This window comes from Dermochelys coriacea, chromosome 12 (assembly GCF_009764565.3).
Source record: "Dermochelys coriacea isolate rDerCor1 chromosome 12, rDerCor1.pri.v4, whole genome shotgun sequence".
NCBI classification, from domain to species: Eukaryota; Metazoa; Chordata; order Testudines; family Dermochelyidae; genus Dermochelys; species Dermochelys coriacea.
The window spans coordinates 5,974,314-5,995,773 of record NC_050079.1 but is presented as its reverse complement, the minus strand read 5'-3'; the positions used below and the strand labels follow the sequence as shown (position 1 = coordinate 5,995,773).

The 21,460-nt window shown below is 45.2% G+C and overlaps 1 protein-coding gene across 9 annotated transcripts in view; it reads right to left on the bottom strand.

The window, feature by feature from the left end:
* The window catches only part of CENPT (centromere protein T), a 38,562-nt gene that overhangs the window by 11,806 nt on the left and 5,296 nt on the right, over nucleotides 1–21,460 (bottom strand). For 6 of the 9 annotated variants that reach the window (XM_043495171.1, XM_038368097.2, XM_043495172.1 and 3 more), the window contains exons 5-10: nucleotides 17,189–17,322; nucleotides 15,835–15,868; nucleotides 12,878–13,023; nucleotides 9,281–9,733; nucleotides 6,891–7,118; nucleotides 180–398 (exon numbers count right to left, since the gene is read on the bottom strand). In XM_043495171.1, coding sequence (XP_043351106.1) covers nucleotides 180–398; nucleotides 6,891–7,118; nucleotides 9,281–9,733; nucleotides 12,878–13,023; nucleotides 15,835–15,868; nucleotides 17,189–17,322 — 1,214 coding nt within the window. The remainder of the gene's footprint in view (nucleotides 1–179; nucleotides 399–6,890; nucleotides 7,119–9,280; nucleotides 9,734–12,877; nucleotides 13,024–15,834; nucleotides 15,869–17,188; nucleotides 17,323–21,460) is intronic. The other 3 variants (XM_043495175.1, XM_043495173.1, XM_043495174.1) reach the window with 1 other exon arrangement.

Genomic DNA, 21,460 nt, shown 5'->3' with positions numbered 1-21,460 from the left:
CGAATACAGACTAACACGGCTGCTACTCTGAAACCTGTCATTACTCTACTGTGGAATCTAGTGGACAACATGATTGTAATTTGGTAATATTGTTACCAAAACCCTTCCACAATCTATTGACAGGACCCAGGGGCAGCCCCTCCAACTAACTTCTACCACCAACGTGAGTGCGTTCTTACCTTCGCTCTCAGGATCCTCAGTTTCAGCTTCGTCCTCAGTCATCTCCTCTTCCTCGGAGTCACCCACCTCTCCTATTACAGCTCCACCAGCCAGCTCAGCTTCTCGTCCTACAGCTTCCTTCATCAATTTCCTTCCATGTTGCTCAGGATACTGAGCAGACATGGCAGTAGAATGCCTGCTCAAGCTGCGGGTTCTTGCACTTCTCGGGCTCTCGACAACTAGATAAGGGATAATAAACAAGCTTTACTCTAACATGCCTTTCAGCCAAGGCTTGTCCTCACACACATTGTCTCAAATGGGGGCTGAGCCTTAGACAAATAGTCACTGGCAAAATGTCTGTCTTTAGCATGGAAAGCGCTGTGTAAGCATATAGTGCTGGTTTTTAATAATTTAGTTGCTAGGTAAACTGAGGCACGGAGTTTAAGTTACTTGGCCAAGGTTAGAGGGTTGGAAGTAGAACTAGTTCACTGCTGTAACTACCTACTTCACAACGCTCCTGAAAATTTAGTCATAATAGTCCACTCGACTTCCTCTCCATTGAATTCTAAAGGAAGAGGGCATACATTTTACTCTGCCTAGCTTTCTGAAGAACATACAGAACGGCCCTTGCCAATATGGAGAAGTAGAAATAAAACTAGAGGTTTTAATTCAGATGGACATTTGAGCTGCCTATCAACGCCCACCTCACTTACTAGGGACATTCTGACACCAGCAGGACATCTGCAGAGAAAGGGCAGAGAGGAATCTCAGTGTTGATTTCTAGATCAGTTTCCAGCCTGCTTCAATACCTCACATCAGAAGAGCTTTATGCAACTAGGGAAAGGCTGTTCCCATGTTCATTCCAGTTTAGATGGTAAAGCATCCTAAAGCATGAGAGAAGCAGGTTTACGTCTCTTACTTCTGGTACCCCTAATGCTGGTGTCAAGTGTAATTTTAGGAAGGGGATTTGGAATGCCAATGGGAATTAAAGCGAATTGTCAAATATATGCCAGTTTATGCATGGCAAAAAGCGATCAGTGCTTATTATGAACCTGAGCTGAGAGGAGCAGCTCTCTCCAAGCCTGACAGCTTCAAGTATTTCTTTAAACCTAAGTGACGTTGAGATAGTTCCTCCTTATCAGCTACTTGTGGAGATTTCAGTTCCTAATCATAGAATATCAGGGTTGGAAGGGACCTCAGGAGGTCATCTAGTCCAACCCCCTGCTCAAAGCAGGACCAATCCCCAGCTAAATCATCCAAGCCAGGGCTTTGTCGAGCCTGACCTTAAAAACCTCTAAGGAAGGAGATTCCACCACTTCCCTAGATAACCCATTCCAGTGTTTCACCACCGTCTTAGTGAAAAAGCTTTTTCCTAATATCCAACCTAACCCCCTCCCCCCACTGCAACTTGAGACCATTACTCCTTGTTCTGTCATCTGCTACCACTGAGAACAGTCTAGATCCACCTCTTTGGAACCCCCTTTCAGGTAGCTGAAAGCAGCTATCAAATCCCCCCCCCACCCCCATTCTTCTCTTCTGCAGACTAAACAAGCCCAGTTTCCTCAACCTCTCCTCATAAGTCATGTGCTCCAGCCCCCTAATCATTTTTGTTGCCCATCCGCTGGACTCTTTCCAATATTTCCACATCCTTCTTGTAGTGTGGAGCCCAAAACTGGACACAATACTCTGGCATTGGTGAGGCCGCATCTGAATAGAGGGGAATGATCACATTCCTCGATCTGCTGGCAATGCCCCTATTTATATAGCCCAAAATGCTGTTAGCCTTCTTGGCAACAAGGGCATACTGTTGACTCAGATACAGCTTCTCGTCCACTGTAAATCCTAGGTCCTTTTCTGCAGAACTGCTGCCTAGCCATTCGGTCCCTAGTCTGTAGCGGTGCATGGGATTCTTCTGTCCTAAGTGCAGGACTCTGCACTTGTCCTTGTTGAACCTCATCAGATTTCTTTTGGCCCAATCCTCTAATTTGTCTAGGTCCCTCTGTATCCTGTCCCTACCCTCCAGCATATCTACCTCTCCTCCCAGTTTAGTATCATCTGCAAACTTGCTGAGGGTGCAATCCACACCATCCTCCAGATCATTAATGAAGATATTGAACAAAACCGGCCCCAGAACCAGCCCTTGGGGCACTCTGCTCGATACCTGCTGCCAACTAGACTTGGAGCCATTGATCACTACCCGTTGAGCCCGACGATCTAGCCAGCTTTCTATCCATCTTATAGTCCATTAATCCAGCCCATACTACTTTACCTTGCTGACAAAAATCCTGTGGGAGACCGTATCAAAAGCTTTGCTAAAGTCAAGGAATAACACGTCCACTGCTTTCCCCTCATCGACAGAGCCACTTATCTCATCATAGAAGACAATTAGGTTAGTCAGGCATGACTTGCCCTTGGTGAATCCTGTCTGTTCTCGATCACTTTCCTCTCCTCTAAGTGCTTCAAAATTGATTCCTTGAGGACCTGCTCCATGATTTTTCCAGGGACTGAGGTGACGCTGACTGGCCTGTAGTTCCCCGGATCCTCCTCCTTCCCTTTTTTAAAGATGGGCACTACATTAGCCTTTTTCCAGTCATCCGGGACCTCCCCCGATCGCCATGAGTTTTCAAAGGTAATAGCTAATGGCTCTGCAATCACATCCGCCAACTCCTTTAGCACCCTCGGATGCAGTGCATCCGGCCCCATTGACTTGTGCACGTTCAGTTTTTCTAAATAGTTCTGAACCACTTCTTTCTCCACAGAGAGCTGGTCACCTCCTCCCCATACTGTGCTGCCCAGTGCAGTAGTCTGGGAGCTGACCTCGTTCTTGAAGACAGAGGGAAAAAAAGCATTGAGTACATTAGCTTTTTCCACATCCTCTGTCACTAGGTTGCCTCCCCCCATTCTGTAAGGGGCCAACAGTTTTCCTGACCACCTTCTTGTTGCTAACATACCTGAAGAAACCCTTCTTGTTACTCTTAACTTGCTAGTTGCAACTCCAAGTGTGATTTGACCTCCTGATTTCAATCCTGCATGTCTGAGCAATTTTTTTATACTCCTCCCTGGTCATTTGTCCAATATTCCAATTCTTGTAAGCTTCTTTTTTTGTGTTTAAGATCAGCAAGGATTTCACTGTGAAGCCAAGCTGGTCGCCTGCCATACTTACTATTCTTTCTACACATCAGGATGGTTTGTCCCTGTAACCTCAATAAGGATTCTTTAAAATACAGCCAGCTCTCCTGTACTCCTTTCCCCCTCATGTTATTCTCCCAGGGGATCCTGCCCATCAGTTCCCTGAGGGAGTCAACGTCTGCTTTTCTCAAGTCCAGGGTCCATATTCTGCTGCTCTCTTTTCTTCCCTGTGTCAGGATCCTGAACTCGACCATCTCATGTCACTGCCTCCCAGGTTCCCTCCACTTTTGCTTCCCCTACTAATTCTTCCCAGTTTGTGAGCAGCAGGTCAAGAAGAGCTCTGCCCCTAGTTGGTTTCTCCAGCACTTATACCAGGAAATTGTCCCTTATACCTTCCAAAACCTTCCTGGATTATCTGTGCGCTGCTGTATTGTTCTCCCAACAGATATCGGGGTGACTGAAGTCCCCCATGAAAACCAGGGCTTGTGATCTAGTAACTTCTGTTAGTTGCCTGAAGAAAGCCTCGTCTACCTCATCCCCCTGGTCTGGTGGTCTATAGCAGACTCCCACCATGACATCACCCTTGTTGCTCACACTTCTAAATTTAATCCAGAGACTCTCAGCTTTTTCTGCAGTTTCATACCAGAGCTCTGAGCAGTCATACTGCTCTCTTCCATACAATGCAACTCCCCCACCGTTTCTGCCCTGCCTGTCCTTCCTGAACAGTTTATATCCATCCATGACAGTACTCCAGTAATGCGCAGAAACAAAGAGAACATTCACCACATCAGAACACCAAGTCAATAACCTTTACATGACCAGCTACAGTCCAGTCAAAACAAGTAATTTATAACAGCAGGCTGGCCCAGAAAGCAAACTGCAAGAGATCCCACTTAGAATGGAAGTCTGGCCCTCTCCTATCTAACCCCTGACTGACACTGTAGCTTCTATGGATCAGACACACGTAAGTAACAAGCATTTTTCCTTAGATGAACAGCAAGTAGCGTTACATACTGGGCATTTTCTCCAGGGGAAAAAAACAATCAAAACAGGACATACATCCGAGTGGGCTTTAGAAAGAAGTTGCTGCACTCAGTTTTCTGAAGCAAAGTAACTATTTAGGGAAGAACACACAGTATAGCTAAAAATAATTGTGAATAGTTTTTAGAAAGTTGTCAATGGAGAAAGTTTCCTTTAATTATATTTCCCAGCAGGAGCTCCAAAATTAGACAGAGGACAAACACAATGTCGAGCCATTGGAATGCCTAGGAAAGGAAGGACTTTCCAAGGTTTTTTGCTTAAATTTCATCACGTTCTGAGTTCAGTGCAACTCTGCACTCAAGATTTTAATCACACCACTCTTGTAATTAAGTTCCATATTACCCTGCAGTTTCCCCCACATAATAATTAACAAACACTTGAGGGAAAGGAGGGTCTGTGGTTAAGGCACCAAGCTGGGACTCAGGAGACTGCGGTTCTGTTCCCAGCTCTGGCACAAACTCCCTGGGTGACACTAAGCAAGTCATTCCATCTCTGTTTGGTTCCCTGTCAATAAAAGAGAGACCTTTCCTTTGTTCATCTACACTGCAAGCTCTCTGAGGCAGGAACTCTCTTACTGTGTATCTGTATGTATAGCAAAAGGCACAAAAGGGACCAATCTCAGCTTGGGCCTCTAGGCACAAATACAATACAATACTGTGGCACAAGATGAAGTAGTGAGGCCCAAACCCAATACCTTGAAGTGTTTTGTCTGGTGGCGAACACTTCTCACCAAATGATCACTCTATAGCTGACCTCTGAGTCCTCATTCTCAAAGGAAAGCTGCACAACACCTTCAAATAACAAGCCTGGGAACTTAAATTCATAATTTTGCTAGACACTAAAAATCATGGACTGAACAGAGACACTGGATTTATGGCTTATTACAACAATCTATAACCCAGTAGCAATCCCCCAGCTGCCTTCCCCCCATCCCTCTTTTCCTCCCTATGACTGGAGGGGCATTATTGGGCCACTTAACCTTGAAATATGTGTTAACTACTTATGCTACACAATCTCTTCCACTTTATAATTAGCTGTGACACTGAGCCCGCTTCCCAGACCTGAAGAGGAGCTCTGTGTAAGCTTGAAAGCTTCTCTCTCTCACCAACAGAAGTTGGTCCAATAAAAGATGCCACCTCACCCACCTTCTCTCTCTATTATCCTAGGACCAACACGACCTACCTCACTGCTGCATAAAGGAAGAAAATGTAAGTTTAAAGGAGCCACTGTGTGGAACACCATCTGCAACATCTTGGTAGGCAGCAAATTCAGTGATATTGAACTAACGAGCTGACTACCCAGAATGCCATCGCTGTTGTGCTCCCTTAACATACACAGAACAGGATGTCTGCCTAAAGCTAAATAAAGAGCTCACCTTGTGGGCAAAGAAGAGACCTCTGCTCAAAACAGAGACTCTATATAAACAGACCCTCTATATAAACAAGACAGACTCGTCTGAACTGCTGTGATGGGTGTAGTTAGATGTACACAATACATAACAAGCAGCTTTGTGCAACATTTATGCATCACACCAGGACCATCAGCGGTAAACCCAGCCATCTTCCCAAAGCCAGGAAATAAAAACAGCCCTCCACCCCAATTATCAATCACAGCCCTTTGGTGCACACTGCTCTTTCCCCAAAAGCCTGGGCAAAAAGATAGCGCATATCTCTTGGCAACCCCTATTTTAGACCAACAGGAGAGAAGGGTACATTCTAGAGAACAGCCTGCCTGTTGCCCCTCATTTATCAACTGCCTGTGCTGATCTCAAGCACGGCAGTGTAGCCCAGCGACAGAGCAGGTCTTTGACCTGGAATCTGTTTTTTCATTTAGGTCAAAGCCAACACCTTAAGTTCCATCCAGAAGTCCAACACACAGTCAATGCAAAATCCAGAGAGTGTTGTGGTTATGTGCTTCCCACAGGACACACTGCTTAACATTCAGCTGCCACATTCTGTACCAGATTCAGTTTCCAGGTATGTGCTTGCCAGAGGCACCCTGGGTGAAAACGGAGCAAGATGAAAACAAGAGAAGAGACCCCACAGGATGCCCCCATTCCAGGGCAGAAACAGCTTCAGAACCATGGAATAACTGCTCTTCTGCTGAACTTTTGTAAAGGGAGTGCCTAACACAAAATCCTGGCCAGCTTGGCCTCTCTAACCAGGTGAAGCAAACTTAGATATCTGGGACACTTAAACAAAGGAAATGGGCTTAGCTGGAACATGGCTTGCCCAGGAAGGAAGTTATCCACCTCTCTCCGGGACCTGTCTGTTCAAATACATAGTTGTACAGACCTGCCAAGAGCATGTGAACAGAAAACAAATTCCACTGTCAGTCAGTGTGTGTGAAACAAGAACAGGTAAATGAGCATGGCAGCCAGCCTGACACTCCATTTAGAGAGCCTGACCAGCCATGCCTTTGAGGTTACTTGGAAGAGATTATCTCCAGAACCTGCTGGGGACAAAGTCATGTTTTGCCCACCAAGACTCCTGCTGCTCATTGGTTTGCACCAGAGCAGTGTACTCAGTTGCTTCCACCACTGCCCTGAAAGTGCTTCTTACCCGCACTGGCAGCTCCTGCCTGCTCAGCTCCGTCATCCTCCATTTCCTGCTCCACACCAGCCATCTCTTCGCTCTCATCTGCGCCATCCAGCTTCTCAATTATATGGGCGACAGTTTCTCTCACTGATGGTCTGCTGGATTTCACAGGCTGTAGAGCAGACAGGGTGTCCGAACGTCTGCTCAGACTCCTGGAGGCAGCTGGCGGTGAGGAGCTTGGTCTGTCAGAAGCTAGACGTTCAGAGAGTTAGGTTAACACAGAAGCTATGTCCCCAATATATCTTTATAACATTTATTGTGGCACTTGTTGCAAGTATGAAACATATCCAGACACCAAGGAAGGAGTTTGCATGACTTGCCCTCACTTTACTCAAGACAGCTCAGAGAGTTCGCACTGTGCATTAGGAAGTAGGTTTGAAAGAGACCTTCTCAGCTGGCTTTTCTCAGCCCCTGTGGAGAGAGCCACATGGTGCATTAGCTATATTGTAGCAGCAGAACTATGCTGCATCATCAGCCTTTGATATTAATGGAACACAAACACCAGTGCCCTTAGGACATGCTCCCTTTCTTTTCTTCCTCTCATTCCCTTTGCTCAACACAATCCTCACACCTTCCTCCAGGCTGCTTGTTTGGCCCAAAGTTCCCTCCCTCTCTTCAGTCATATCTGTCCCCTAAACTAATTTCTTCCACCAAGCTCACAAGTGAGAGCCCTCAGAGTTAGAACATTATTATTGGCCTGTTCTTCAGGATGCTGTGCTCTAGGAAAATTGGAAGCTTTACAGGGTAGGGAACTTCTCTCTCCACAGCTGTTCTGTACAGTACTGAGTGTACTGGCCATGCTTAAATACTGATCTGGCCCTCCTGACAAAAGTCATAAGATAGGAACTGAGTGTAAAAGAAATGCCAGGACAGTCACAGGGCTCTGTATTTTAATCAAAATCCTGTGTGTTTTGCAGGAAGAGCTGTGCAAAGCTATTTACCATTTCAGATGGTGACCCTGGTGCAGCAATCCTGCCTCAATCTCTGTAAAGGCAGCAGGTGCACTCACAGACCCATTTCAGCCATCTGTTTTAGTTCCTGTCCATAATGGAGTTCCTACTCTCAGCCTCCCATAAAACCCAGGTGTTAAGCTGGCAGCTCTCTAGGTCCAGAATGAAACTGTGCCCACCTGTAAATATCCCAGAGTCAGGGACAGGTTTAAAGAAATAATTCATAGAACATGTAACTGGGATGAAAATGGAAGAGATCAGACCAGCACAATGAATGTCCTAAATGAAAGTGTGGACTTGAACAGTGGTTTGGGCTCAGACCAATTTCAAACTAGAGTCTCAGTACAGAGCTGGTCTAGAACAGGGTTTTCCTACCATGAACTAGAAACAAAAGCAGTAGATAAAATCCTGGACAGGTGAAGACCCTTAACTTCCAGGTGAGAAGAGGGGAGAAGACTTTTTTCAAACATTCATCAATTCTAAGGCCAGAAGGGACCATTGTGATCATTTACTCTGACCTTCTGTACAGCAGAGGCCATAGAATGTCCCCCAAAATAATTCCTAAAGCAGATCTGTTAGAAAAACATCCAATCTTGTTTGTTCTCCTGTCCCAGGCCCAGACTGTATCCCAATCCACCCCTCCAGCTCCAGCCTGCCTCCATAATTCTCCTTTGCTGTATTTTGGTGGGGAGACCCACTTGCCAGGGAGAACCCACTCCTGCAGTCTTCTGGAGACTGGCCAGGGATAAAGATAGGGTCAAGCAGTGCATTGCTTTCTCGCCAAATGACAAGGGAGGAGGTCTTCCTCACACTGGGATGGGGGGGGACCCCATAGCAGAAACAAAACCCACAAACAAAGGTTGGTCCTAAAGAAGCTTCTGCTCAGTGGGGGCAGGGATCCCCTGGTAGTGCCTGCACAAGAAACTGGGAGCAAAGCCCGTGCCAGCAGTGGTCTCCCAACTGTGGGAGAACTTGGGCTAGGCAGGGAAGGGGAGATGATAACAACTAAGGGCATGTCTACACAGCCAAGAAAAACCTTCAGCTGGCCTGGGCCAGCTGACTCAGGCTTGCAGGGTTTGGGCTGCGGGGCTGTTTCATTGCTGTGTGACTGTCCCATCTCGCAGGATCCTAAAGCCCAGGCTGCAGCCCAAGCCAAAACATCTACACAGCAATGAAACAGCCCTGCAGCCCAAGCCCCGCAAGACCAAGTTGGCTGGAACAGGCTGGCCCCAGGCATCTAGTTGTTGTGTAGACATAATAATGGGGAGGACAGGGGACTCTCTTCCCCTGGAGGGCTTGAGGCCACAGGGTGGGCCTGGCAAAGTGCCAGACTCAGGTGTGATTAATGTATCCAGCAAGCTAGTTTACAACAGCCATTCTTTGATTATAGGGGAAGCAGCTTACACAGCAGGTCCCAGCTCAACTCTCTTTGGCTCCTATGGTACTCAACCACCAGCCCATCTGCTCCAGGAAGTTGCTCTGCATAACTGCTCCCTGGGGTATGTTCTCGCTGCTCTGAGCTCAGGCTCACGGCCCATCCCTGAGACTCAGTGGCCATCTGGTCAGTGTGTTCAGGATCCCGGGCCAAGTCCTTCTTCTGAAGTCTCTCTGTCATTCTATCCTCGGCATCCACATCAGACAGCATGCCCTCTTCAGTAGCCGCATTAGAAGCCTTTCTCCCTTGCACTGGAATTTTTCCTTTCAAGAACTTTTGTTCAGAAAACCTCACTTGGCTTTGCTCACCGAGCTGCGGCTGAGCAAAGAGCTCCGTGTTGCTGAGGATGATTTCGGTATCACTTGTCCCCATGGTCATTCCAATCATGGATGTTGCTTGCGACTCCGCCAGATAATTTTGTGCTGGTTAGAAATTTTTAAAATAAGTTTAATCTGCGGAATCATTCAGGGCCTCAGGAAAGCAAATACATTAGCAGGACATGTATACAGAGTCATTAACTCAAAACTCTTGTCCTGCCCTTGATGTCAATCCATAAGCCTTTATAGCAATTTAACGCCAGTCAAAAGGACATGTTCTTTATACACCAACCCATAGCATTCTGGATAAGAGCAGCAGAACAATGCAGACATCGCTCTCCAAACCCTAGGGCACCCAAAAATTTACTGGGAGACTTCATTCTGCCAATAGGTACTGAAAAGTTCACATGGAATTCCCCATCTGCCACAGGCCCACATGAACAGGTCTTTCATGCATTTGGATTGCTTAGGGCCAAGAGTAATTAGAGGACAGAAAGGAGACTTCCAAACCAATCTGCAAGTAGAACAAATCAGATCAGAGTTATAACAACCTCTAGCCTAGAGAGGGGAGAAGGGTTGGTTCTACCCTTATGGGGACAACACAATGGATGTGCAGAGCTGTTGTAGCATTGCCAGAGACTTCAGTGCAATAGTGATTCCTACTGGGAATTCTGACCAGGAAGACATCCATTAAAGTAGAAATCCCCAGGGAGGGCCAGGAAGTTAAAAAGCCCAGTAAGAGAGATGTTTGGAAGGACAAGAGAATTCAGGAGTAGCTCAACAAGGCATCTTACACAGAATGATACAAATGTAGAGATCCGCTCAGTTCTGTTGTCAACAAAAGTCAGGCAGTCTCTGCATTCTGGGGTCTTTGCCAGGCCTGCATTCCTCCGTCTGTCCTGAGCCCTGGCTAACTGCCTGCTGTGCAACAGTGGTGCTGCCCACCCATTTGGTAGTGCTAGCCACCCAGAGCATGGAACATCACTTTGCCAAGGACTCTGCTAGCTTCTGGGTGTGACTGAAGGTGTGGCTATTTATAAAGCTCTGAAATACTTTGGATTCTGGCCACCTCTTTCGTTTCATGAAAACACACTAAGGCTATGTCTACCCTTGGAGTTGGAGGTGTGATTTCCCGCTCAAGTAGACATACTAGTGCTAGCTCAGCTAAAACTATTGGTATAGCCACAATAGTTTCGGCTGCGGCAGCATGGGCTAGCCACCCAAAGTACAAACCCACCTGGACCCCATGGGTACCTACATAGGGTGGCTAATCTATGCCACTGCCTGTGCTACCACAGTTATACCGCTATTTTTAGTGTGCTACCTCAAGAAGACCTAATGCGAGTAACATCTACTCAAGCTGGAAATCACACCCCTAGCTTCAAATGTAGACATAGCCCATGGTGACTAGCATTTTATCAAATAGGTTATGAAGGCAGCTGGGGCGCCCTTCCCAACAATCTCTAGATTTGAACATTCCTGGACTGGAGACAGGTCCTGCTCAGTGGAGAGCCCCCAAATTATGGGATTTCCCTCCTCCACTGGTCTGACAGAGCCAGAGCACATGGAGCACAATACAAAAATGTTTCATTCCCAGAGCAGGGATGATTTTAAAATTGGAGTTGATTAAACTTAGTATCTCCAACACACAAAGCTTTCACAAGCCGCAGTGCTGCTGAGTCTATCTAGAGCACACCTATCTTCTGGGACGACACCTGGCTCGGATCTCTTTAACAGAGCCCCAGCTGGTACAGGGACAGGGTACAGTGAAATAACCTGGGCATTCCAGACAGCTCATACAAAATTCACACTGACATTAAAATATTCTAACATATACACATATTAACTTATAAGTGCTGCACCAGACTCGTGTGTAATGATGACTGCCTGATCCGGGGGAGCAAGTTTAGTGATGAGCCTACTTGTAGTGTCCTTTTCTTTACTTGGGCTTTTTTTTTTTTTTAAAAATGATGTATATCCGCCTAATGATATCTGTGATAGATGTTTTGTTTCTATAAAGGTATAAAAAATAAAAATGCATTAGCCTTGTGCCCTTTCTGTTTCTTTTTGATGGAAGGTGGAGAACTAATGAAACAACAATGTCCCAAGAGAGAGAGATTTTTACTCAAGACTATTTAAAACTCTGGCTTTGTCAACACCTACTGAACTTCAACGTCTAGTACACATTATGGAGAAACAAATCTTTGCTAAAGATTCAACATCCTAAAAGGTGAGCAGCTCCAGTACCAAAACTCTGAGAGCCCTAAAAGGCCCTCTGACAAAACTAGGGCAGGGGTAACCTGACAGACCTGAAATTTCTAAAAGTAAAAAACAGCAGGAAAATGTTTACTGAAAATCCTTCCAGGCCTTATTTCTCCGGCATGGAGCAGCAGAAAGAGAGCACGAGCCCTGTTTATTTCTTAAAACCCTGTGTAGTTCACAGTTAAATTGACTAAAGGGTTTAACACTCCAATGCACACCAACAACAGAGATCTTTAATTTGAAACACAGCAAAATTATTGCCTCAAATTGGCTACCAGATCTTCAAATTGCCATGTGAGTCCTCCTGAGCATTTCCTACCCTACCCCATTACTCTGGAAGATCGCAGCTGCTGGGGTAGAGGACCAAAAGGGCCTGTGCTCCCAGAGACCTCAGTTCCAGCCTTGATGCCAGCAGCTGCATTTCACCTAAATAGTTTCATTGTGAGCAGAAAGGAGGTGAAACAATAGGTGGCATGCAATACTTCCCAGCGTGAGGGAACATTGTGGAGACATGATGACAGCAGGCTCAGTACAGAAGTAGGGAGCCAAAGGACGAGCTATTCTGTGGTTATGGATAAATGTGACTGAAATCAGTCAGTCACTATACTTCAGTTCTCACTACCTCCTCCCTCAGTCCCATGTCTCCTAAGGCCAGTCTCACTAAGGAGATGCCAAACAGGAAGCGTGGATTCAGAACCACTTCAGGCTCCTGACTCCTGTTTAGGCAGTGACGGCTGCTAATTAGCAGGATGTAAGTAGACTCAGACTGGTGATATTGAGAGAAGGTGGCTCAGGTACCAAGGACAGGCTGAGTCACCAGAATAGCTAGAAGGAGATTTGTGCCCCTCCCAACTTTATGTTCAGGATCACTTCCACGTCACTGTAAACATGGAAGTGGCCTGGAAATCCTGAAACCCTAGCAATCTGCTTCTCCACACAACACCCCTCTTCACCCAAAACAGGAGAAATAACAGTCACAACACCCACTGCCTTTTATCTGCAACAAATTCTGCTCCACGCCTCCTTCGAAAGCCTCCACATTGACAGTTTTGCGATTCTTTGGCCTGCGGATTAAGCCTCTTTTTTCAACAGACTCTGGTGGTACTGGGGTAGCAAGAGAGATCTGAAGAGACCTGAAAAGAGACAGAGTATAACACCGCTCCAGACCTACTGTTTCCCACTCCCATCCCATATAACTTTTGCCACTAGCCAAAGAATGGGACTTTAAACATTGTGTTAACTTGAGGAGATTTTCTACACGGTTACGTCAACATAAGTGGCCTTGCGTTGACCTCGTTGTGCAAGTGTCTTCACTTAAATGTGGTTCCCACCAACGTAAGTGCCTCTCTATGCTGATTTAGTAACACCACCTCCCTGAGCAGCTTAGAGTCACAGTCAATGTAATTAGATCAACCCAGCATGAGTGTAGACACTGCGTTGCTTTTGTCGACTGTAACTGGCTTTCAGGAGCCATCCCACAATGCCCTACAATGGCAATACAATCGATACAAGTGCTACTAGTGAGGACACACACTGCTGACCCAAGAAACCAAGTGTACACACACACACAATATAACAACTGTGGTGGCTGTACGCCCACACAAGTTAGGTCAACATAATTTTGTAGGCTCATACCCTGCAGAGCAATGACAATGGAACTGAGTAACCTAACTGCCTTCTTGTACTAAAGTATCATTTTAGAATAATAGTTCAGAGATGTAGTATCTTGAAAACAAAGCATATTGCATGGATATCATGTTCTTCCCTAAGGCCGAGTTCCCTGGATCTGTGGGGCTCAGTTCCTCCATACAGCCTGTCCATACCAGCTTGTCGGCTTAGACAGCTGCATGCAAGTAGACCCACCCGCCCCCGAAAGGCTTTTTAACTCTTTAGTCATTTGCTCTCCAATTCTTAGCACTGCAGAACAAGATTTATAAACAGGAGACAAGACAGAGGATTTTATAAGCCAACAGCTGCACCCCACCCATAATCATCTATCTAGATACTCTTATCTGGGAAGCCAATGTTTTGCTTCCCTGCTTGCTCTTCTCACAGCTTTATACAATTAGATCACAGTCATGCAGGAAAGTCTTATAATCGCAATGCAAGTTGTACAGTCTCTCTCGATAAATAGGTTACACCTCAATATTCCTAGAGTCTCACCTGGCAGTTCCTGCAGTATTCATAACATAATGTATCAACTCCATTTCTGTCACGGTTGTGACTTTGCTTGCTGAGCAACCAAATTCCCTACTCCTCTCCTTCTAATTCCTTTTGGTACTGTAGATCCCTCAAGAGGGGATTGAGCAGTTTGAGATCTTTCTCTATGCCTCCAGCTAGTATGTGCCATACTGTTCAATGTCAAAAGGGTTAGCCAGCAACAAGCACCTTCAGAAAAGGGCTCCACCAGAAAGGTATTGGATGCATTCTAAAACCAAAGTTGACATGAGCCTTTAGAGGAATTGGGGGGGGGGGGAGAGTGGTGTAGGAAATTCCCTGAGGTTTAATATTTTAAATTATTTGTGCCTTCCACAGCTGGTGCAGAACAAGAATTAAGAATCATTTTAACAGTGATCTCCAGCACACAACTCACCTCTTCCCCTTAACTGCATAAGGATAGTGGAAACACATTTGGGCAATCTAAATAATCTGACACCAGTCTGCTTTAGCAACATAGTTTAACATACAATGGATTATCTAACATTAAGCTACATATTTCAGGTGAATCAGAATGATTGTGACATGTTTTACAGCTTCCTGCCTACAGAGAGCTGTATTGTTGATGTACCTGAAAAAAGACCAACACTTATGAAGCCTTAAACCTTGGAGGGAAGCCTTAAAAAGTAAATAAACTTATAGGTTCCCTCATGCAAGATGCAGGAAGAAAAAGCCTTCAGAACACATCTGGGAAAGCATTTAATAGTGACATTCTGTTAGTGTCCACAGTGCTGGGGGCTGTCCACACACACAAGGAAACAGGTTGTAAACTCTTCAGGGTAGTGGCTAAGACAAGCAACATACAAAGCGGTGGAGAGGTACACATTATGAATTCTAAAATAAATAAAAATAAAGGCCAGATATAAAGGCTGACTGTCCCTCAACCTTTCCATCAGGCATCACAGCTCTTAAGGAGAGATCTGAAGGCAGGAAGGATAGGCTTGGCTCAAAGGGGGGGGAGTGGGGGCAGCACAGACATGAGCAGCATGGAAGAAAACGCAGAGGTTGTGGGAGAAGCAAAGAAAAGGGCAGTCATGGATGGCATCACTGGCAGAGCACTGGTGCAGCAGCATCGTGGAGAGTCTCAAAAGGTGAGAAAAAGCAGCTTGAACTACATGCAGTGGAAAAGGGGGAACTGATTGAGAGATCTGATGTGCGCCAAGTAATGGACAAAGATGACCATAGCTACATTGTGCACGGATTTGAGGGGGACTGATGAGGGTCCTAGGTGAGGCTTAGCTGTAGGGACAGAGGAGGCCACATCTTGGAAATGTAATGGAAGACCAACAGGATTTGGATGTAGCCTGAATGTGTGGGGCAATGGAGAGGGAGGAGTCAAATCAGAACTGATTTAAAAGACGCCTTGCATCCACAACCCCAGGATATCAGAGGGTAGGCAATCAACTATGATCAACACCCGGTATCAAACTATGGAACTGCTTTATCATTACTGTTCAACCTACAGGATCCTATTGCATGTTGCTGTGACAGGGAAAAAAGTGGGCATGGAAATGCTGGATATAGGTAGTTCTGCTTCCTGGTGCAGAACTGCCCAACAGAGAGACTGCTCAGAGCTGACTTACTGCAGCTGTGGAGTTCAAGAGAGCTCTTCCAAAGAGCATGTACTGGCCCATCCTGCCTGCTCCTCCCAGCTAGAGAAGGTCTGATGAATCAGAGCAGTTGTAGTCATGCCAGTCAAAAGCAGAAGCCTTTGTGGTTTAACTCACCGTGTCAGAGAAGAGTTGTCCAATGCTGGCTGGGCTGGAAAAAGTTTGAGGCACATATTAGCTAAGTATGGCACAACCTGTACAGATATTACTAGTGTGAGGGAACAACCTTATCCATTCTCCACCTTTCAGGGCTGGTTACACTACGATCCCCCAAGAGCAAAGCTAGTATGCTACATTCACTACCTCATATTTAAGGCACCATGAATTGGACAGAAATAACAGAAAAATATTCAGTACATTTTTCTGTATTTCACTAATTTTCAGTTTGTTTTAGGAAAATAAAATGACAGCTTCACGATTCCTATTCTGAATTGCAAAGCTACATATTAGTGGCTAGTTCTCTGAAAGGGCAATAGACTGTTGATACAAAAAGACAACTTAATGCAAGAGAAGCTACCTCATTCAGTAGTATTAACCCCATTTATGTTATTAGTCACAATATATCCGGGAGGGTTGCAGGGGGGCAGTCAAGGGGCCTGGGTGCTGCTGCTGGGGACAGGTGCAGAGCAAGCTGGAGCACCCCCCTCCATCCCCAGCATGCTTGGCCCCTGTCCTCAGCAGCCAAGCCCAGACAGGGAGCAAGCCCTGCCCGAATGCCAGGGAGAGCAGCCAAACAAGCAGGGGAAACACACAGGGAAAGGACTGAGTCCCCCTTTCCGCCACCCCACAGGTAACGTGGGGCAGGGAGAGCAGGGAGTGTTGGATAGGGGACTGGCATGCCAGGGGGGATGGTCAGGGGGCAGAGAGCAGGGCTGTTTGGATGTGGGAGTCCCAGGAGGCAGTCAGGGATGGGGAGCAGGGTGGGTTGGATGGGGGTGGAGGTTCCAGGGGGCTGGATGGGGGCAGGGGCCGGGCCACGCCTCGCTGTTTGGGAAGGCATAGCCTCCTCCCTGCTTTCCCTACATAGCCCTCCATACAATTTCTGTACCTGATGTGGCCCTAGGGCCACAAAGTTTGCCCATCCCCGTTATAGACTAATCAAGTTGCCTCTTAACCTTCTCTTTGCTAAGCTAAAATTTAGAATTCAAAATGGAATACCACCAACTTGGAAAGCCATCCTGAGAGTCACAAATGGAGGAGCTGCTCAGGGATGAGCCAGTTACTTGTAACTTGGGTGGTTTTAATAGCTCAACAATGTTTATTTTTAATCTAAAGAGATGGCCTTCGACCCACCTCCAGAGCACTTCTTTTGTACTTGCAACACACACCGCTTCCTGGGGAGGAACTGCTGAACAGAGAAGCTGCTCAGAGCTGACCTACTGTAGCTATAGAGTTCAAGAAATCTCTTTTGAAGCTCGCTGAAAACCTTGGGAGTACAGAGTCAAGCAAGGAGTTCCCTGATCTGCCTTACCAAGTTTTCGAGGAAGTCGCTCATCTGCTCGTCTCTCAAACTCAGAAATGCTGAACTTCTTTTTCTTCCTACTCATGTGTAACGCAGTCATAACTGTGCCCTCAGGAACAAAGTCCGGCAGATGCATTTCCAGGCTATCAAAACAAACAAGCCAAGGTTTTAGTGCAGGCCATCCAGGTACGCTCAGTTCCTAGCAGCAGTAACATTCATTTCTGTTTCCTACCTTTTGGAGCAGCAGAAATGAGGAACTAAGCAACGATGGGGTCAGCAAATACAAGAAGGTGCCATTCACTTGTCTTACCAACCAAAGCAGATTTCAAGGAAGAGAGCAAAAGAGATCCAAATGCATATTTTCAATGAAGGTGTGGAGGAGGCTCCCTGTTATGGACACCCAGCCAGCCAGTTAGCTACAAAAATCGCTTTTAGTAGCTGTTCTCTATTTGCTTTACCTGTAAAGGGTTAAAAAGTCTGACTGCATGCATAGGTAAAAGAAAGTGAGTGGGCACCTGGCCAAAAGAGCCAATGGGATGGCTAGAACTTTTTAAAATTGAAACAAGACTCTCCTTTTATCTATCTGTGGTTTTTCTCTCCAGAGAGGAGACACAGAGCAGCAATGCTGTAAGAAGCTTGTGCCAGGTATGAAAAATCATAAAATCATACTTAGAAACTACTCATTTGAAACCCCAGATATGCAAGTAGATCAGGAAATGTCTAGGAAGACGCGATTAGGTTTCTCTCTTTTATTTCTGTAAGGCTTGTGGACTCCTCTGTGCTAACCCCGGGTGCTTTTGTTTTGCTTAAACCTTTAAGCTGAACCTCAAGAAAGTTATTTTGATGCTTACTCCTTATAAGTGATTCTTTTTAAAATCTAGCAATAGTCTGAGTTTTTAAGACTTTTTTTGTTTTTAATAAAAATTTACCTTTTTAAGAACCGGATTGGATTTGTGTGTCCCAAGAGGTTTGTGCATAATGTTGTTTAATTAGCTGGTGGCAACAGCTGATTTTCTTTGTTTCCTTTCTCAGCTCTTCCCTGGTGAAGGGGCATGAGTGTACCCCACAGGAAGGAATTCCCAAGTGCTCCTTCCTGAGTTCTCAAAGTGGGGGTTTTTGTACTTGGGGTGGTGGCAGCATCTACCCATCCAAGGTTAGAGAAGAGTTGTACCCTTAGAAGTTTAACACAAGCCTGGAGTGGCCAGTATTAATTTTTACAAACCTTGTGGGCCCCCACCTTCTGCACTTGAAGTGCCAGAATGGGGAATGAGCCCTGACAGAAGGGTTCTGTGAACTTAAGGCAAAAATGAAGGATCAGATCACACTCAACCCAGTTTCACAATTCTCCCCCCATAAGAACAAGAGAGAGCAATGAACATAGATCGCTGTACTGCTTGGTAAATAGCAAGGAGTCATCATGAAATGTCATCAGGGATACTTGAATATAGGAAACAGGAGAAAGATGCTTATCTAGTCAGGGACTTGGGCCAGGAACAGAAAACTAGCAGGAAAGAAGATATAAAAAATTGCCCTGTTCTGCCCCTCCATGCTGGCAAGAGCCCTCCCATGTGAAAGCAAAGCTTGACTCAAACCTGCTGCAGAGGGAGGACAGGGGGCAATGCTGACCCTCTGAGTGACGGGAAGAACAGACAGTCAGCTGAATGGTAGGCAGAGAAGAGGTAGGGCAGATGTTGGTGGAAGGGAATTGGAAGCTTGTCAGGCAATGGAAGGAAGATGAAGGGAGATGGTTCTGCAGCCACATGGTCTGTGGAGTTCCAGGTAGACCCAGCAGTCAGACTCAGACTTCCATTGTTGGTGGAGGGGGATGCAAAGGGGCACAGAAGCTTGAAGGGAGATGTAAACAGAGTGGGGGAGGGAGCAAGACTGAGCTGGGAGAGGGGCAATGTGGTGATGGTGGAGAGGATCTCAGGGGGTGGAAACAGTTCAAATCCCAACACTGTTGAGGGAGCAAGATCTTCAACAATCTTATTCCAGTACAATGCCTATCCCCACTACGTTACAGTTTATTGGATCTGCAGAGCTCCATGGCTACAGGACAACAGAATGCTCCTTTAGGCCCTGGTGCACCCCCTTCTCAGCCCTTTGCACCTAGGCCAGTGGGACTGGAGCAGAGCAGTCAGTAGGATACTCCTCAGTGGGAGCAGCATGCTTGTTGGAACTGTGTAGTTTGGCATCCCCTGCAAGAAGAAAAGTGCCTGCACCATTCAGTTATATATAATTCATTAACATTTTAATATGTTTTTTTCCCCTCACAGTGACATCTGCTGGGGAAGATCAGAAGTGCATCTGCATTTCACTGCTTTTGTTACAAGATTAAGGCAAGCAATTATTATTAAAGGATACCTGAAAGGAGAAAAAAAACGGGCTGGTGTCCTTTTTTACTTCTTTATGACAGGAAAAAACCTGAAAGACTCGTTAGAAAAGAAGTATCTGCTTGTTTTTCACAACTGCTCTGGAAGGCTGTAGAGCAACTGGAAAAACAGTAACACAAGTACCAAGAAAACGAAAACTGGAGCAATGGCCAGAAGGGATTTTTTAGCCAGACAACTGAAAACTTTGTTTACAACTATTTAATCTCAATGACTAGTTAATATTTTGACAAAGGAAGTCTCTTAAAGATCCAACTCCTCCTTCCCTTTGGTTAAGATATAAGAGCTGGACAACAGACATTGTCTGAGACTTCCAAAAACTCCATCACCAAAACCAGGGAAAGAAAAGCCTTCTCATGGTTTCTTTCTTCATCATAAAGAAAGAAAAAGGTGCAGAGACCCACTTGCTCAAAAATACTCTGCAGGTCACCTTTAAGGTCGGTTATTTGACATTGTAAGAAAATTCACAGATGTATAGAAAAAATGGGAAGAGTCACTAGGTCATTATTTTGAGCAAAATATTTTTTACTTTGCAGTAACTGTTAATGACAGCTCAAAAGCTGATCTCTCTCACCAACAGAAGTTGGACAAATAAAAGATATTACATCCCCCAACTTGTCTCTTTGAAAACCTTAAGTCACTTCTCCGTTTTCCACTACACTGGGCATAAAGTCAAGTTTACAAAAGTAGATGGAGGAACTTTGCTAAGTAGGTTAGAGACCATGACTGACTGGAGGAAAGGGGGGAGGCTGCAGGGGGAGAACGATACGATTTGCTTAATCTTCTCAGGTTGCCAACAAACTATAATTTAGCATCAGTGCCCAGATACTGTGGTCTTGTTACTATATAGTTACAATGTCAGAAGCAATGCAGTGTCTAGCAGTTACTTAGTGAAGAGTTCATTTCAGCCTGCATCCTGGAATCACAAGCCTAAATACGTTTATTTTAGGAGAATAGTTAGTTCCTAGAACTGCACCTGTCCAACTCCCCTGCAAATTTTTGTGGTTTTGCAATCACATTTTCATTTTTTAAAATAGTTTTTCCCTGTTTTGTGAATAACCCATACAAACTGGGGGAAACGAATAAATGAATATACAAGGGAAACAATGAAAGTGATTAAACACAAAATGCTGTCAAATGCAGAAATGTATTTTCTCCCTTATCTACCAGTTGCAGTGATCTTAGTGTTTCTTGTAACAATAGTATGTAAAAAGTTTTCACACAGAAGTGAAGTTTGTAAGATGATTGTATCCTTTTCATTCTTAATAGGCACAGTTTTAACAGTTTGTATGATGTTTGAGTATTTTTTGTGTGTTAAGAGAAGTATCTAGAGCTGAAAAAGGCATTTTTATTTATATATAAAGAAAGATTTTTTTGGTGAATAAATTAATGTCTAAGTATAAAATTACACCTAATGTTAAGATGAGGCATCTGGATAAGCAGACAGCTAATAGTCTGAACGTGGTTTGGCCTCATACCAGCTAACCAAGGAGAAAACACAAACAAAACAATAAAAAGAGGTGGTTTAGATTTCCTAATTCAAATCAGTCCACCTCTCTTTCAAGCAGTCATCTGCATTTAAAGCCTTCGTCTACCGCATGCCATTGCCTGGCAGTAGGTGGTCTTTTAGAACTCCCTGCCCTTTGCAGGATGAGCACCTCCTGATCCAATCTGGCCCAAAGTGAAAATGCAACTTGCAAGATGATTTTTTTTTTTTTTTTTTTTGCACCAGTCTATGTGAAACCTCCACGATCACTACTGACACATTCTAGGCAAATTCCCAGACACAAACCAACTAAGTAATAAGGATATGAAGAAAGAAAGCATGTCAATAAATTATACTGTACTTGGATGGGAAAGCCCCTTTTCTCCCACATCTTTTCTTTTTTTA